General features: G+C 36.4%; 1 protein-coding gene across 1 annotated transcript in view; it reads left to right on the top strand.

Annotated features, from left to right (window-relative positions):
• RNF13 (ring finger protein 13) overlaps positions 1 to 18,338 on the top strand; it is a 156,571-nt gene that overhangs the window by 46,750 nt on the left and 91,483 nt on the right. Inside the window, exon 3 of the mRNA XM_019661331.1 lies at positions 5,572 to 5,652. Coding sequence (XP_019516876.1) covers positions 5,572 to 5,652 — 81 coding nt within the window. The remainder of the gene's footprint in view (positions 1 to 5,571; positions 5,653 to 18,338) is intronic.

Raw genomic sequence — 18,338 nt, 5'->3', positions numbered from 1 at the left:
TGTAACATGGGTTTGACTCGATCAATGCCTTTATTTTGTCATCATCAACCTTGGTGGGCCTCTCTGACCGAGGAGCGTCGTTGAGATCACAATCACCAGCATGGAATTTCGTGAACCATTGTTGGCACTGACGTTCTTGTAGAGCATTGTCACCATAAACTTTATGCAACTTTTCACAAGCTTGATATGTATTCTTCCCTTTATGGAAGTAAAACAGTAAAATATGGCAAAAATGCACAGTTTGGTCTTCCATCTTCAACTTGTTGTAAAATCTCCAAGACTCAGCCAAATTGCTCATTTTTTTTTTAGAATGAAGCTAGACCTGTCAGCTGTCAAATGACATAGCAATAACATAGACACGAATGACTGACTACTAGTACTTTAAAAAATGAACTAGTGCCATCTGTTGCAAACATGCGTCATACTTTTCCGAAGACCCAATACAATATTAATGTTTTTCTTGGTAATTAGTATATCTGTAATTACTTTGATAGTGATTATTTTAAAAAATGTAAAGGATGTCCATAGAAAATTTCAACCTAAGATTAACCTAAGAGTCAAAAGAAAAGCACAGTGGTATTATCTTTGATGGTGGATCAAAACGATTTTAGAGAAGGTTGCTCCTCAAAACCTTAGGTGTCTGTCCTTTCTAGGCTACTTACTGTCTTACTGTTCTCTAAACTGTCAAGTGTGTATGTTTCCTAGTTCTAGAAAAAGAAGAAATAACTGTGGTGAGTGTGTTCATATGTGTACTCATGCATATCTGTACTCTAGGGACTATGCTAAGGAATTATTTTTTTTACTTTCTCAGTACACGTGATTTACCTAATGGCATTAGGTGAGAAATAGAAGGGCCAGAATTGTTGCTGAACAAAGCTTGATGTGGTCTTCAGCTGTGTTTCTGCATACTGTAGCACTTGTGGAAGGGTCTAGAACATGAGAGAACCAGTCTGGTTTCTATACCAGAGATTTTGATGACATAGCTGCTCTAATCCTTATGAGGTTTCTCACCCTGTTATACTCTTTAGTAGGGAACTCGTTGATTAGGTTCTTTTCTACAGTACTCTGAATCTTTTTGAGTTGGAATGGAAGTAGAACTGAGTCCGTTGCTATTCAAATCTCTCCTCTAAATTGGTCCCTAAAGTCCTTGGAATATTCTTGGGATGACTTTTGAAACCAGGTAGAAGATTTATGGACTGATCAAGGAGTGAAGTTCTCCTTTTCTACTTTTTCTCTTTTGGTTTCTTCTATTTTCTCCCTCTCTCTCTCCTTCCCTCTGCCATCCTTGTCTTCTTTCCTTTTTTACCTGAAGTGGATTGTTTTTCTGTGGTTCAGCTATGTGATGCGTTAAATGATGGTAAGTGGACTACTCTGGTAACTTAACCAGCCATGTGATCTTGATCAAATTACTTAGTCGCTGTAAGTGCCTCAGTTTCTTCATTTATAAGCTGCAATGTTGTAGTGACGATTAAATAAGGTAAACTGCTTGTAACAGTATCTGACACATAGTAAATGTTCCTCTTTTTATCATCATTATAATGATCATTCTCATCCTTCAGCCACTCCCTCGAGTACTGTATGAGACTACCCAAGGTGTATTTTTTAAATAGAGACAAAACACAGTGTTAGGTAGAGAAGAAAAATCAGTCCTTGCCATCAGTGTTCCCTGTGTTTCGGGCAGGGAAGTGTGGAATGAATGTTGATGTTATCTAGTGAAGGAACCATCCGCATGGGAGCTGCTGAATGCAGGTCTCTGTGCTGACACTAAGCTAGAAGGCTGACAGGAATGCAGAGATGGCTGAGGGGGAATGAGTTGTGAAGGCACGGAACTGGCCAAAAGGGGAACTAAAGACTGAGGAAGGAAGTGAGTCAAAAGGTAGGAAAGTTTAGCTCTTTCCTTTAATTGAATAAGAGCATCCCCGAAATCTGAGTTTACAGTAATACAGATTTAAAAGGAAGTTGCGGGCTGGCCGAGTGGCTCAGCTTGTTAAGAGCTTGCTCAAGAGTTTGAGCTCTGAGCAACAGCGGTTCGAGTTCCGGCCCGAGCTGAGCAGCCACTGAGCTGCCAACAGGTGGCAGGATGGCTCAGCTAAAAAAAAAAAGGAAGTTGCTATAAGATTGATTCTAGTTCCATTTTGGACAGGTATTAGGATGCTGCCTTTGAAAAGGTAAAGTCCGTTTTAGTCCTGCTATTTGTATGCCAGATGCTTTTATTTTTGGCAGTTGAATTCTCCCATTTGACTATTAATTTCCTGGCAACAGTATTTGTCCAACTATTAATAGTTGGTGAGTTCTAAGAGGCTCTTGAGGTGCTACTATAGGTGTTGCTAACTAGTCAGTAAGCCCCCTAGGTCCTGAGTAAGGCAGGTCTGTGTCTTACTAAATGTTATGTTTCTGGTGCCTAGTGAGAGTTACACAGTAGGAATTTAGTAAATGTTTGAACTGATTAATAGCTTTTCATTGGAGATTTAGTTCCTTTATGTTTTATTTTAATAGCATTTGCTCCTTGGCACTTTAGATTATTGTTGTTTCTGTTCATTCTCTTTTCATCTCTTATCTCATCATTTCTCTTTCCTTTGATCCAAAAGGAAATGTGAAATTATGAATTACGTAGGTTTATATCTAGAAACCTGGAGCTTTAGACTTGGCAAGGGTATTACACTTTAGAGAGCCAGGTAAGTGTTGCATATTCTGAGGCCCATAAGCTGCGAGTGACTTCTTAGCTTTGATCTGTGCCGTGATCTCACTGAGAAGTAGTATCCATCTTACATAGTTTCAGAGAGAGTCAAACAGTCCAGTTTTGGTTTACTCCCAGTCTGCCTGTTGATTCTGTTTTAGGGATTTGTCAAAGAGAAGTCTTTGCCTGGTAGGTGGTAGTGAGGGTCAGTGGGCAGAGTAGGAGCAAAGCACCCAGTGGGTGTGAATGGGTTGGATTATATAGCATGGTAGTTAAGACCTCCAGCAATGAAGTTAGAATCTGAGTTGTATTCATAGGTGCACGACCTTGGGCAAATTACACAATATTTCTTAAGTCTCACTTTTCTTCCTATGAAAATGAGACTGTATGAGAGACATTGTAGGGCCATGGGTTAAGAGCCAGCGCTCGGGGACCAGACTACTTGGATTAGAATCCTGGTTCCTCGAAATTACCAGAGGAGGTTATTTTCAACATCTGTGGTCTCTCTAAAATGAGGATGATAATAGTGGCTGACTTTATAGGATCGTTGTAAGAATTAAGTGAATACATGTCAAGTATTTACATGATGTCATAAATGCTCAATAATTGTTACTTTCTAACTTAAATTAAACCTTCTGTTAAGGCTGTTGTGAAAGAGGAGAATTGGTTAAGGAAATACTTTTTTCAAAATAAGTGTATTAAAGCTGTTAATACATGGTAATCACTGAGGATGGGATTCCAGAGAGGAGTGACTTTATTTTCTACTTCAAAAATTTTAACAATGAACATGCTTTAATTTCATGAGCAGTAGCCCCCGCCCCCTCTAATACTAAAGAAGCAAAGCGCTTCTGTACTAAAGATGTTTCCATTTCTCTTGTTCATGATAGGAACATTTTTGTTTTTAAACATTGTGGTTGTAAGAGGCAGTGTGAGACAATTCTTATTTTGCAAAGACAAAGCAATTTCAATAACAAAACTGATTCCAAGTCCTTGTGTTACAAGTACTGTATTTCAAGCTAGATATTTTATTTCTGAATTTCTAGCCAAAAAAGTGAAACTCCTCATAATAGGAAATCATATAAGAATAATTTAGTACAGTTGTAAATTTTCCATTTCCTGATTTTCAAAGTACCTTTTTAAAAAAAGTACTGCCTGCACACATTTGTATTTTTCTTTGGTCTGTCAATATTGATTTAGGTCAATTTATTTTACAGTTGTTTCTTTGTCCTTGGAGATGTTAAATGACTTTCTCAAGTTTAATACAAAGCTGATTATAATTGCATTAAATCAATTAAAGAACGATGTTTTAATTAAGAGATTAAATGATGCCTGCGATAATGGATATATAAAAGCACTTTGTAATCATTGAGTTAGTGTTACAGTAGGAAGTTACTCAGAAACAGTGCTGGCCTCCAAGTATAATACCAGGCTGATTATTCCAGGGGTAACAGTATGGATAGGTTCACTGACTAAATTCAGATGCTTGAGTCACACAGTTTATCGCATTAATTACAAACGTACAGTGAGAAGCATGTAGGTAAAAGATGGATATGTTAAGACGCTTGGGACAGGGTGCCAGTGGAATGCAAGAACCACACTACTACCCAAATCCTGTGTTACTGTTATTAGTTTGTCCAGTCTCTCTGTGCTGCTTCAGCTTTCCCTGTTGACAGTGTGGTTACCAGGACCTGAGTTGAGGGTGAGCAAAGGGACTTGACATATGAAAGGTGTTTGGAGCCAACGTTTGTTTGCTTTATTGGAAAGATGCGAGGTATTTACAGCTGAACACAGCTGTAACTTTCTGTTCTGCAGAGCTTATCTGCATGTCTTTGGCAGATGACACATGAGGCTAGAATGGGGATCACCAAGAAGTGTTTCATTTAGGATGACATAGCCATCAGTCGGATGTGTGACCTAATCCATGCTTTGTGAACATTTAAGATTTGCTTGATCTTTCCATCTTTTGCTATTCATACAATACAATAACATTCGTGGCTTTATTCCATCCTTTTTATTTATATTCAAAACAAATGTCTTCTATTTTTTGCCTGCAGTTTATGGCAACTATCTTAACTTCTAACATATCATGGAAATTTTGCCTGTGTTTCAGAAGTTACTTGTTTACTATCTTTGCTTAGTTTTATCTATATTTGTTTCTCTTACTGTCTATGTAGCAGATTGAACATTCTTAAATAATACAGTAAGACCACTTCACAATTATTACTGTACCTTCTAAAATACAGAGAACACTTGTTTTGTTCTCTTTTGGTAGAGGACTGTTAAATATTGTAGCATAAGAAGGGGAAAGTTGTTAAAAGAATTCAAATACCTTCCGCTCTCTATATGTATGTGTTTCATTTAATTTAGTCCTGTCATTGTTCAACCTTACATAAAAATGTTCAGATTATATAAAAAATACAGTGCTTTAAAAGTATAATTTGATGTTCTGTCTTGCTCTGGGGAGAAGGCATTTTTCATAGCTAAAGCCAGAAATCCTGTAAATCTCTTTTATTAAATCAGACCCTTATGATATAGAGAAAATAAAAGGGAATTCTTGCTGGGAAATAATCTGTTTAGAAACTTCCTTGCTAGGGAATTAATTGTCTGTGGGAAAAACTCAGAAAACAGTAGGTGGTTTAGTGTTACAGAATTATTGCTGCTGTTTAATAATTATTGGGTGAAATCAGAATCCAATGTAAGCAGTTGTATATGGAGTGAATTGTATATTCCTTGCTATTTTAGTGGATGTGCATTTACAAAGTTGATTTCATTGTGATAGCTGTGATAGTAAATCAGAATTGTGGAAATGACAACTCAAATAATTTAATAAACTTTTTGTTTTTAATGTTATGTGTAAATTGGTTGTAACTTGATTTTTTTAATTTTATATTTAGTATAATTTTGAAAATGCATCTCAGACATTTGATGACCTTCCAGCAAGATTTGGTTATAGACTTCCAGCTGAAGGTTTAAAGGTAAGAAAATAGTAATATATGATAAAGGCACAAGGTATTTATTAAGGTAATTTTATTGTTCTTTATTTAAAAAAATGAAAATATTTCTTACTATTTCTTATCATAAAACCCATACATATTCATTTGTAGAGGGTTCAGACTATTCAAAAGGTATGAAGAAGAAAGAGAAAATCCCCTATGGTTGTGTTATTCTGAACTAGCCTCTGTTAATATTTCAGTATACAATACTTAAGACCGGTTTTCTAGGATATGTGTCGTGTGTGTGTTTATAGATATGTGTGCATATACATATTTTTAAAATGTTTATATATTGGGTTGTCGGAAAAGTCATGATGTATTTTTCTGTTTTTTGTTGCAAAAATGCGTCATGACTTTCCCAACTACCCAGTGTATAATGAATATATTTAACACTAAGAAACATACCACTTGGTTATCTACCTTTTGCACTTAATTGTATATCTAGAAAATCTTTTCATGTTAATAAGAGAAGAAAGTACATTTTTATTTGCAGTGGCTTCATGGTTTTGCAATATCATAAAATACTATGGATTTTTGAACATTGTTTTGTTTAATTTTTCATAGTGGATATTTAGGTTGTCCATTTTTTGCTATTACACACATAGTGCTACAATGAATGTCTTCATTCTTGTGTATTTGCCTATTTATTTGCATAAGATACATTTCTAAATGTAGAATTGCTTTGTTTATGGAATGCATGTTTAAAATGTGGTGTATTATATTAAGTGATTTATGGTTGATAAATCAACCTTGCATTTCTGGGATAAATCCCACTTGATAAGGTACGTAATCTTTTTTATGTGTTGCTGGATTCAGTTTGCTAGTATTTTTTTTAAGGATTTTTACTTCTATATTCATAAAGGATATCGGTCTGTAGTTTTCTTGCACAGTCTTTGTCTAGTTTTGTTATTGTGGTAATGCTGGCCTCCTAGAATGAATTGGAAAATGTTCCCTCTTCTATTTTCTGGTAAGATTTTGTAGAACACATATGTTAAGTGTTTCCTAAAATATACCATGAAACCATCTGGGCCTGGTCATTCTTTGTGATAGTTTGTTGATTATTAGGCAAATCTCTCTAGTTGTTATAAGTCTATTTAGGTTTTCTGTTATTTCTGGCATCAGTTTTAGTACTTTCTTGTTTTAGAAATTTGTCCATTTCATCCTGATTACCCAATTTGTTGGCATATGTTTGTTCATAGTACTCCCTTATAATTCTTTTTATTTCTTAAGGATGCTAGTCATCATGTCCCCTCTTTCATTGCTGATTTTATTGATTTGAGCCTTCTTTTTTGCTTGGTCAATCCAGCTAAAGATTTGTCAGTTTTGTTCTTTTGTTTCAAAGAACCAACTTTGGTTTTGTTGATTTTCTTCATTTTTCTGTTTTATTAATTTCCTCTGTAGTTTTTATTATTTTCTTCCTTCTACTTGCTTTAGGTTTAGTTTGCACTTCTTTTTCAAGTGTTTTAAAGTGGAAGGTTAGGTTGTTGAATTGACTTTTTTCTTCTTTTTTAATACAGGTATTTATAGGTATACATTTCTCTCTAAGCATTACTTTAACTGCATTTCATTAGTTTTAGCATGTTGTGGTTTTTTTTATTCATTTTAAAGTATTTTGTAATTTCCCCTGTTATTGGTTTCTAATTTTACTCCATTGTGGTCATAGAACATACTTTGAATGATTCAGTACTTTTAAAGTTATTGAGTGTTGTTTTATGGTCTCATGTATGGCTTATTGTGGAGAATGTTCCATGTACACTTGAGAACAATGTATGCCCTGATGTTGGTGAGTGGTTCTATAAATGTCTGTTAGGTCCGGTTGGCTTATAGTGTTGTCCAGGTCTTCTCTTTCCTTTCTGATCTTCTGACAAGTTCTGTCCATTACTGAGGGTAAAGCACTGAGGTCTCCAACTATTATTGTTGAATTGTCTGTTTTCACTTTCAGTTCTGTCAGTTTTTTACTTCATGTAATATGGAACTTTAACTGTTTATAATAGTTGTATTTTTCTGATCATTTGACCCTTTAGTCCTTACAAAATGTTCCTATTTATCTCTTTTTTTTTGGTTTGTTTTAAAATCGATTATGTTTGATATTATTATACCCACTCCAGCTTTCTTATGGTGACTGTTGTCATAATATACCTTTTTCATCTTTACACTTTCACACTATTTGTGTTTCTATCTATATGTGTTTCCTGTAGACAGCATATAGTTAGATCTTCATTTTTAAAATACGTTTTGATTATCTCTGACTTTTGATTGAATTGTTTAATCCATTCACATTAACATTATTATTGACGTTGGATTTACACTTGCCATTTTGCTTTTTGTTTTTTATGTGTTTCATGTCTGTTTTGTTCCTCTTTTACTGCTTTCTTTTGCATTATGAAAATATTTTCTAAGGCAAATTTTAATTCATTATTGTTTTTTTTCCACTATATTTTTTCACTTTCTTATTTTAGTGGTTGCTCGGGCTTTAAGCCCATATGTATCTTTAATTGTTAGAATCTACTTCAGATGTATACTAGTTCGATTCCAGTATGTATAGAAACATTATTCCTACATAGTTATGTTTTTCTTCCTCTTTTATATTATTGTTTATATATATATTACATCTATATTTGTTATAAACCCAATGATACATTGTTTTAGTTATTACTTAATATAATTTTGTATTAAAGAATCTGAGAGAAGAAAGGATAATAATTATATATTTATAATGTTATAGTAACCTTTTTGTTTATCATTTCTGATTCTCTTCATTTGTTCCTGTGAATTTGAGTTACCAGCTGGTGCCATTTCCTTACTGTAATACAGATCTTTGATGCATGCTAATTGGAAGCTTGACTTTCAGGCAGCAGCTGGAAAGGTCGCGCGCGCGCGTGAGTGTGTACGTGTGTGTGCGCGCGCGCGCGCGCGCGTGTGTGTGTGTGTGTGTGTGCGCGCGTGCGCATGTATACTGTCTAGGCCCTATCAGGGAGAATCTGGGAATTGGGTGTTTTAGTCACTTACCCTGTGCTGAGCCAGAGGGAACAGCCACTGGAAGTGTTACTGTTCCCAAGTAGAAGCATTTCTTTGTTTAGGTGATTTGGGAGCCAGTTTTGCTAGCACCCTCTGTGCTGAGCCCTGGGGGGTAATAGCTGCAGTGAGCTCTCCTACACCTGTTAACAACTGCTTCTTTGTTTAAGACTGTCCTGTGGGATTCGTGAATGCGGAGCCCCATTGGCTATCAGAACTAGGTATTTGGTAGGACAGCCATAATGCATTTGGGGTGCTAGACGTATGGACATACTCTTTTAATGGCTAAACTGGAATTTTGGTTTTATTGTAGCAAGGCAGAGGGAGAATTGAAGTGCCCACCAGCTCTGTGGGTTCCAGGCATAATCAAAGTCAGCGCCGAGATATGTGCTGATTAGCAGTTGGACCCTCAGACAGCAGCGTGTAAAGTATAAAGTCAAAACCCCTTCCAGGGAAAGACTGGGAGATGGCTGTCCTGCCTGTTCCTCTGTACTGAATCCTAGGTGATAGCTGTGGTGGGTGCTCCCGTGTTTGATAAGAACTGCTTCTATTTTTGTTGTCATCCTGTGACTCATGATGCAAGCCCTGTTGGTTTTCAGAGCTAGGTGATTTGGGGGCTTGTCCCTCAGGGAGGAGCCTTAAAAGTTGGAGTGCTAGCTGTGTGGTCCCAACCCTTTACTTCTCAGAGAGAAGCTGGGAGTTAGGGGTTTCCTCTTGATCCTATGGCGTTGAACTGGGGTAGAGTTTGTGGTGAGAGTGTGTCTCAGCCTTTTCTACCTGTTGCGAAGTCAGTATTTTCTCAGTTGCCCTATGTTATAGGAGTAACTCAACTCATTTCTGGATTTCTCTCAGAGGAAATTGCTCCAAGTGTAGCTGCATATTCTCTGTGTTCATGAGAAGAGGAAAATTCAGGGGCCCACTTTGTCAGCATCTTGGTCCAAAGTCCATATTCATATTGTTGTGTGATCATCCACTATCCACCTACAGAACTTTTCCATCTTCTCAAACTGACACTTTGTACTCCTAAACAGTAAATCCCCATTTACCTTTCTTCCTGCCCCATGGAAACCACCCTTATACTTTTTGTCTCTATGCACTTGATTACTTTAAGTATCTCACATAAGTGGAATCATAATCCTTTTGTGTCTGGCTTGTTTCAGTTCACATATCTTCAGGGTTCATCCATGTTGTAACATGTATCAAATTTCTTTGCTTTTAAGGCTGATATTCCATTGTATGACTATACCACATTTTGTTTATTCATCCGTGGATAGATACTTCAGTTGCTTTTACCTTTTGGCTATTGGGAATAATGCTGCTATGAATAATGTGTACAAATATCTCTTCAAGCTCTTGCTTTCATTTCTTTTGAGTATTTGCCCAGAAGTGTAATTACTAGACCATATTGTAATTCTATATTTAATGTTTTAAGGCGTTGTCATACTGATTTTCCACAGTGGTTGCTCCATTTTAAGTTCCCACCAGCAATGCACAAGGGTTCCAGTTACTCCACATTCTTGCTCACTTATTATTGTCTGTTTGTTTGACTATAGTCATCCTAATGGCTATGAAGTGGTATCTCATTGTGGTTTTGATGTGCATTCCCCTAATGAGTAGTGATGTTTGAGTATCTTTTCATGTGCATATTGGCCATTGTTTATCTTTTTTGGAGAAATGATTATTTAAGTCCTGTGTGCAGTTTTAAATCAGGTGGCTTGTTTTGTTGTTGTTGAGTTGTAGGAGTTCTTTATATATTCCAGATAACAATTTGTTACCAGATGTGTGATTGAAAAGTATTTTCCCACACTCCATGGATTGCCTTTAGTGACCTTTTATACTTTGATGCACATAATTTTTTAATTTCGATGAAGTATAACTTACCTATTTCTCTTTTGTTGCCTTTGCTTTTAATGTCATATCCAAGAAATCATTGTCAAATCCAATGTCACGAAGCTTTCCCCCTGTGTTTTGGTCTAAGTTTTGTGTATTAGCTCTTATGTTTAGGTCTTTGATCCATTTTGAGTTAATTTTCTTTGTGTGGTATAAGATAAGGATCAGTTTCATTCTTTTGTGCATGGATATCCAGTTTCCCCATATCATTTGTTGAAAGACTGTCCTTCCCTGTTGAATGGTCTTGGAATCCTTGTCAAAATCATTTGACTATATGTTTCAGTGTTTATTTCTGAGCTCTCTGTACTATTCCATTGATATTTATGTATTGATCTCTATGCCAGCACCATACTGTTTTGATAACTGTAGCTTTTAGTAAATTTTGAAATCAGGACATATAAGACCTGTGAGTTTGTTGTTTATCAATATTGTTTTGACTATTTGGGGTCTTTTGAGATTTCATGTAAGTGTAAAGATGGATTTTTGTATTTCTGCAAAAAACTTTGTTAGCATTTTGATAGAGATTGCATTCAAGCTAGATTGCTTTGGGCAGTACTGACATCTTAGTAATATTAAGTGTACCAATCCATGAACATGGGATGACTAACCATTTATTTGTGTGCAAAGAGATCATTTTACTTCTTTCTTTCTAATTTAGACGCCTTTTATTTATTTTTGTTGCCTACTTGCTCTGGCTAGGATTTCCAGTACTATAATGAACAGAAGTAGCAGTTGTCTTGTTCCTGATCTTGGAAGAAAAGCTTTGTCTTTCATCACTGAGTATGATGGTAGATGGGGGTTTTTTATATATGGTCTTTATTATGGTGCATTAGTTTCTTTTCGGGTTTTCTGGTTTTGTTTTGTTTTTAGTTTGCTGGATGTTATTTTTATCATTAAATGGTATTGAATTTTGTCAAATTCTTTTTCTATATGAATCGAGATGATCATGTGTTTTTTTCCCTATACTTTGTTAAGGTGGTGTATTACATTGATTAACTTCATCTATTGAACTATCCTTGCATTCCAGGAATATGACCCATTTGGTTGTGGTGTATAATACTTTTAATTTGATTTTGAAGGTTTTCTAGTAGTTTTTTTTTTGCTTTAATATTTATAAGGGATATCAGTATGCAGTTTTCCTCTCTTGTAGTGTCTTTGTCTGGCTTTGGTATCAGGATAATGCTGCCATCATGCAATGTGTCAGGAAGTGTTTCTTTCTCTTCAATTCTTTGAAAGAGTTTGAGAAAGATTGGTGTTAATTTTTCTTTAATGTTTGGTAGACTTTACCAGTAGAGCTGTGTAGTCCTAGGTTTTTCTTCCTTGGAAGGTTTTTGATTATTGATTCAATTTCCGTACTATTGGGTTGTTAGAAAAGTCATGACGCATTTTTGCAACGAAAAACATAGAAAAAATACATCATGACTTTTCTGACAACCCAATAGTTATAGGACTAGTGAAATTTTTTTTCTTCGATTCAGTCTTGGTAGTTTGTGTGCTTCCAGTTATTTTTCCATTTCATCTAGGTTATCTAGTTTTTGCCCTGTAATTGTTCATAGTACACTCTTTTAAATCTTTTTTTATTTCTGTAAAATAAGTCGTAATTTTACCTCTTTGTGATTTTAGTGATTTGAGTTCTCTTAATCAGCCAAGGTAATGGTTTGTCCATTTTGTTGATCTTTTTCAAGAATCAACTCTAGTTTTCATTCATTTTCTCTATTTTTTTCTAATTCCTATTTTATTTATCTCTGCTCTTGTAATTATTACTTCCCTCCTTCTGCTAGCCTTGAGTTTACTTTGTTCTTATTCTTGCTCCTTAAAGTGTAAAGTTAGGTTGTTGATTTGCAATAGTTCTTCTTTTTCAATGTAAGCATTTGGCTATAAATTTCTTTCTTACCACTGCTTCTTTTGCATCCCCTGTTTTGGTATGTGGTCTTCATTTATATTTGTCTTAAGATATTTTCCAGTTTCCCTTTCTGTTGGGTCACCAGGAAAGTCATGACGTATTTTTCTATGTTTTTCAATGCCTTTCCTTAGGCTTGAACTTTCTCATACTCTTGTTTCAAATAAAGCCAATTTTTTAAGGAAGCACTTTGGAGGTCTTTGTTCTTATGCACTGCCTCTCCCAGAGGACAAACTTTCTGAGCCATTTCTCTGGAATTGGCTTCATCCAAAATGCATCAGCCTCACTCATTTTCTTTCTAATCTAGGAGACTGTGTACTTACTGTTTTCTGTGCTTGTTCTTTCATTATTAATATCTGTATCTACTGGATGGTTGCCCTAGCATAAAAATATGTTTTTATTTTTCTCTGTGACATCCTGCTTTATGTGCAGTGTGCTGATTGGGGGTGGTCATCTCTGGTGTTCTGTGTTTGCCTCTCCCAGCATGAATCCTGTGTCCTGCAAGTAAGCTAGAGTCAGGGTGATCTGGGCACCAGTGTCCTTGGCCTTTGGTACTTCGCCACGTTCATAAGCCTTTGCAGTTTGGAGCTGGACAGGATGAGAAGGGGTGGTGACCTTCCTCTCCTGCTGAGATACCAAGTTCCTTAACTGGGAGCCAAGGAGAGAAGGAACCCTGTCATCTTTGCCACTACAGTCCAGAGTGGAGCTTCCATCTTACTGAGCTAATGGGGTCTGGGCATGGGTTTTGGCTCCAGAGCTACACACTTTTGATTTTCTTTAAAGATTTTTTTTAATTGGGTTTTAATTGGGTAATTGGGGGATGGGAACAGCGCTGAGGAATTGGGGGAAGGGGAACAGACAAGTTGCTGTCCTTTTGTTCTTCATTCTAGTTGTGGAAGACGCTGCTTCACTGGCCCAAGTTGGCACCATCATTGCATTCTTCCCGGGTGAGGCAGATCAGTCGCCGGCTTCTGGATGGTTCCTCATGACGGCTGCTGGCCGCTCATGCTGGCTGCTGGCTACACACGGTAGCCCATGGCAGCCCACTGCCACAGGGGCTGCAGCCTAGCTGTCACTGGCGACTCACGGCAGCCCAGCTCCAGGTTGAGCTGTTGTTCAGCATCTTAGCTGTAGAGGGCAGTGTCACTGGCCCTCATATGTGGGATCCGAACCGGGGCCCTCTGGTGTCCCAAGCCAGCTCTTAACCAACGCGCTACTTGGCCGGCCCAACTTTTGATTTTCTTACCTCAGTTCTCTTTCAGCATAAATTTCTCATCAACCTAATAACTATCATTCTTGGTTTAACCTAGCAGTTGTTTCAAATGAATAGATTCTCCTAGTCCTTTCAAATAATCTCTTTTATAATACAGATATTCTTCCCTATCCTCTTTCATAGAGGTCCTGTTTCAATATTAAGAGGATTTCTAACTTGAGACTTCTTTATATGATTTACCTTATAAAATTTGAGTGATTACCAACTGTATCAAATCCTGGGGAAGTGTGTGCATTCAAAATGATTACAATATTTTGGGAGTATTTCTCTCAGTCCTATGTGAACAGTTTTATTAATATGAGTAGATATAAGAGTGGTATTCATTATTTATAAATTGAAAATGTGATAAATATCAAACCAGGAAGGGTAATATTACACTAGAGGTGCCTGCAAGCAGCAGGTACTTTATCTTACTCAGTTCTGTTGTAGTGCAGTGTCTGGCATAGAATGTAACTTGCTTGAAGGCAGAATATTATCTCTGGCAATGTCTGGCTTATAGTAGGGATTCAGTAAATATTCAGTGAGCGAGTATATCAGTCAAATAAAGAATTAAAACTGTAGCTAATGTTTCAGGTTGACTAGTTGGGAATAAATTATGAAGTAGGAAATGACCAAAATGTCCATAAATATATTGACGTTTGCTGTCTCATGCGTTCTTTAGTAGGCATGAAAAGCCATGTTTAAGAACCTGGTAACCTGACCTTCGCTATTTTTAGGGTGACTTATCCTATCTGTTTGCTCCTTGGCCCCTGACTTCAGTATTTAGTTTGCTGGCTGACAATAGGAAGTAGACTGGAGGTATACCAACCCCTTGTGCTAACCTTCACACCTTGATGACTAGCTCATCTTATTTTATATGTCTCATTTAGGAGCATTTTTTATATTGAATACATCATATAGAGCAGAGATGCAAAACTGTCAACAGTTACTTGGCATCAAGGGGAGCATAAGCTGAACCACAACTGCCTATGATTATTCATAACTTCTTCAATCAGTATACATTTTTGGCCTCACCGCTGTTTCCTAACCTTTCCTCTCCCAAATTGAACATATTTTTCTGGGAACATTGGCATATGTAATGATACAGTAGATGCTAAGAATTTGCTTTGTAATGATTAAATCTGAAAATGAATCCTTGTATAAAGCAAGGAATCTTTTCTTAAATTATTGTATTGCTATCTGTTAGTTGGAATAAAAATATTGACATCAGGTAAAAGTTTTACTGACTGGTTCTGTGTACATAGAACTATCTTTGGTTTGATGCTACCAGTTCCCTTCTAGACACCTTGTAATTCACTCTTTAAGTAGTTTGAGCTTTTTTTTTTTCCAAGTGTATTTGTTTAGCACAAATATCATCATCATCATAATGGAAATATAGTACTAAAGAATAATCTTTAGTTTCATTAATCTCACTGAAATTATTTTCTTTTTGTGTTTGTATTAAATTTGAAAGACAGTTTTGGAGAAAAGAAGCATCATTTGAGTCAGCTCTGGGTTTGACTCACTGCACCATCATTTAGCAGCTGAATGTTCTTAGTATGTTATCTTCTCCAAAGCTGAAGTTTTTTTCTCTGAAACAGGGATGACAATGCCTTTGTGATTGTGATCCTCAGTTGTGAGTATAAAGCGATCTGTTTATCGTAGGACTTCAGGTTGGTTATGATAGTTAAGTTCAGCAGCAGCAAATAACTTGAAACACCAGTTGTCTGTAAACCACATTGCAGACTTTTACACAATCATTTGGTTGTGTCTACTTGTCTATAATAACACATAGCCAAAGGACTAGCCCGAGGACAGTGGCTATTATTTATTGTTTCCTTCTTTCATTTTGAGTTTAATTGGCTCTTCTTTTTTTCTAGTTTCTTTAGATGAATGTTGAGATCATTGATTTGAGACCTTTACTCCTTTCTAATATAGGTATTTAGTGCACTGTCCTGCGCTGTTTTCCATTGTGTGAAAGCTGATATTTCATATCTTTTGTTTGGTTTTCTAGTTATTAAAGCAAGAGACTAAAACTAGCCCCTGTTAGTCCATCATGGCCGGGAAGTGGAAGTTGAATTTAGTGTCCAGTAGGTAATCAATAAATGCTCATTATCAAATTCTTTTAAAAACAAATCACTCAAAAATTCTCATTGAGGAAATTATTAAGATAGATGATGTTAGAGCTACACATCAACATTGCATACATTTTTATGCTTTTTTTTCTTTACTTTTTTTGTTTGTTTTTAATCTCAGTGTAATAAATAAACAACTATAATAGTCTGGGATTTTTTTTCTTATTAAAGCTTTGACATTTTTAGAATATTAATATGACCCAAATTTTGTTTCTAATGCTTTTTGAACTTTTTAAAAATAATTTGTTTTAAAAATTATATAGTTGGTCTAAAAACATATTATTGATGGCTTAGTGATCAATTTTAAGTATTTTAATGTTTTCAGTTTTTAATGGGCTTATTGTATTTTTATGACATCTTTGATTTTACTTTATTATTATTTTTTAAAGATTTTATCAGGGAATTGAGGAAGGGGAACAGTGTTGGGGGATTGGGGAAGGGGAACATCCAAGTTGTTGTACTTCAATATTAGTTGTAGAGGGCGCAGCAAGCTCAGCTCCAAGTCTAGTCATGCCACTCAGGCTCAAGGTGCTGTGTTCAATTAGTTGTGGGTGGGTGTAGCCACCATCCCACGTGGGAGTTGAACCAGCAGCCTCATTGTTAAGAGTGCATGCTTTAGCCACTGAGCCATCCAGGTGGCAGCTCAGCTCAAGGTGTTGAGTTCAGTTTAGTTGCGGGCAGGCATAGCCCACCATCTCGAACAGGCAACCTTGTTATTAGGAGCACATGCTCTCACCAGCTGAGACATCCTGCCACCTGTTGGCAGTTCAGTGGCAGCTCAGCTCAGGCGCTGCTTACTCGTCCATGTGGGAATCGAACCAGCAACCCTGTTGCTCAGAGCTCATGCTCTTGAGCAAGCTCTTAACCAACTGAGCCACTCGGCTGGCCCGTATTATTATTATTTTTTATGACATGGTTTAGTGACACTTTACTAAAATCTAAAATCTAACTCATTGATAAAAATATATAACCAGAAAAGGTTTTTTGGGAGAATTCTAACAGTATACAAGGTGAGATACAACCTTGAGATGAAAGATACTCAGTTACTGCTCTGAATAATGCTACAAATGGAATATTTAATTTATGAGGTTTTAGAAAACCTTTCCTTTTAATCCAGTTAAGGGCTTAACTTGTAATTACATAGTATATAACCCTCACATTTCTATCTTATTCAATGCTTTCCTCAATGATTTGCAGAAAGACATGGAAGGTATGGCTGTCAGATTTGCAGATGGCATTAAGCTTGGAATGGTTAATATACTAATGTTTTGCCCTTGAGTCTTAAAAGATAGGTATTGAAAAGAGGAGAAATATAGCTTAGTAACAACATGTCAAAAATTTGTTGAAACAACTATGATGTGTTTGCCAGAAACCAAATGTGGTTTTATAGTGCATCAATAGAAGTATAATGTCTGGGGCAGGTTAAAGAGTGATAGTTCCTATCCATTGTTATATTGGTCAGGTCATTTATAGTAGTATGTTCACTTTTTGGCACCCAACTGAAATACGGTCAAGTTTAAGAACCAAGTCAAAAACCAGTTCTCTGTTACTGCCTCCCATATTTAGAATGATTTGCTCTGTTCTATGCAGTTATAGTACATGTTGTTTATAGTTTGTTTAATCTTATTGGATCTGTTAGTTCTTCAGATATTAATTACTTGGGTAGGGACTCAGTCTTATCTTAGTGCTTAAACAGAATCCTCATGAAATGAGACAAATGTATTCAGAACATAGTGTTTAAGGAACTTAATATGATATGAATAATAGTTAAAGGATGTTTTACTGCATAAAAGGAGAGTAATCTACAACTATTTGTGAAAAAGTAATTATATGTTCCTTGTATGTGAAAGTTATTGGTAGATTTTGGAAGAACGATCTAATAAAGAATTAGAATGGGCCGGCCGAGTGGCTCAGTTGGTTAAGAGCTCGCTCAAGAGTTTGAGCTCTGAGCAACAGTGGTTCAATGCCTGACCCGAGCTGAGCTGCCGCTGAGCTGCAAACAGGTGGCAGGATGGCTCAGCCAAAAAAAAAAAAAGAGAGAGAGAGAGAAAAGGGCAGTGGATATTTTTAACATTGTAGGAAGTTGCTGATATAAATAAATTCATCTGTCTCATTAGGAACACAGTTGATAAAGTCTGATTGATCAGTATAACTCTTTTTGGTCTATGCTGGAATCTAAAAATTGGAACGGAAAGGTTGACATCTCCATCATTTTGAAGTATTTGTATCAAATGTGGAATCGGCCTTAATTGCCTTTTACTCTAACATTTTTGTGTGTTCCTTTTTGTAAATGCTCGTGCCTCTTCTTGTTGCCATGTGGTTCCTCACTAGTCCTTCTTGAGGAGGCAGTGTGGCTACACAGTGGCTGAGAACAGGCTGTGGAGTCAGACGCCCTGGGATTGCATGCCTGCTATGTGTAAACCTGGGCAGTGCCTTGTTGAGACTTAGATTCCTCATCTTTAACATAGAGTAATAG

This window comes from Hipposideros armiger, unplaced genomic scaffold (assembly GCF_001890085.2).
Source record: "Hipposideros armiger isolate ML-2016 unplaced genomic scaffold, ASM189008v1 scaffold_344, whole genome shotgun sequence".
Taxonomy (NCBI): Eukaryota; Metazoa; Chordata; class Mammalia; order Chiroptera; family Hipposideridae; genus Hipposideros; species Hipposideros armiger.
Note: the sequence above shows the minus strand (reverse complement) of the source record. Positions and strands in the feature narration are given on the sequence as shown.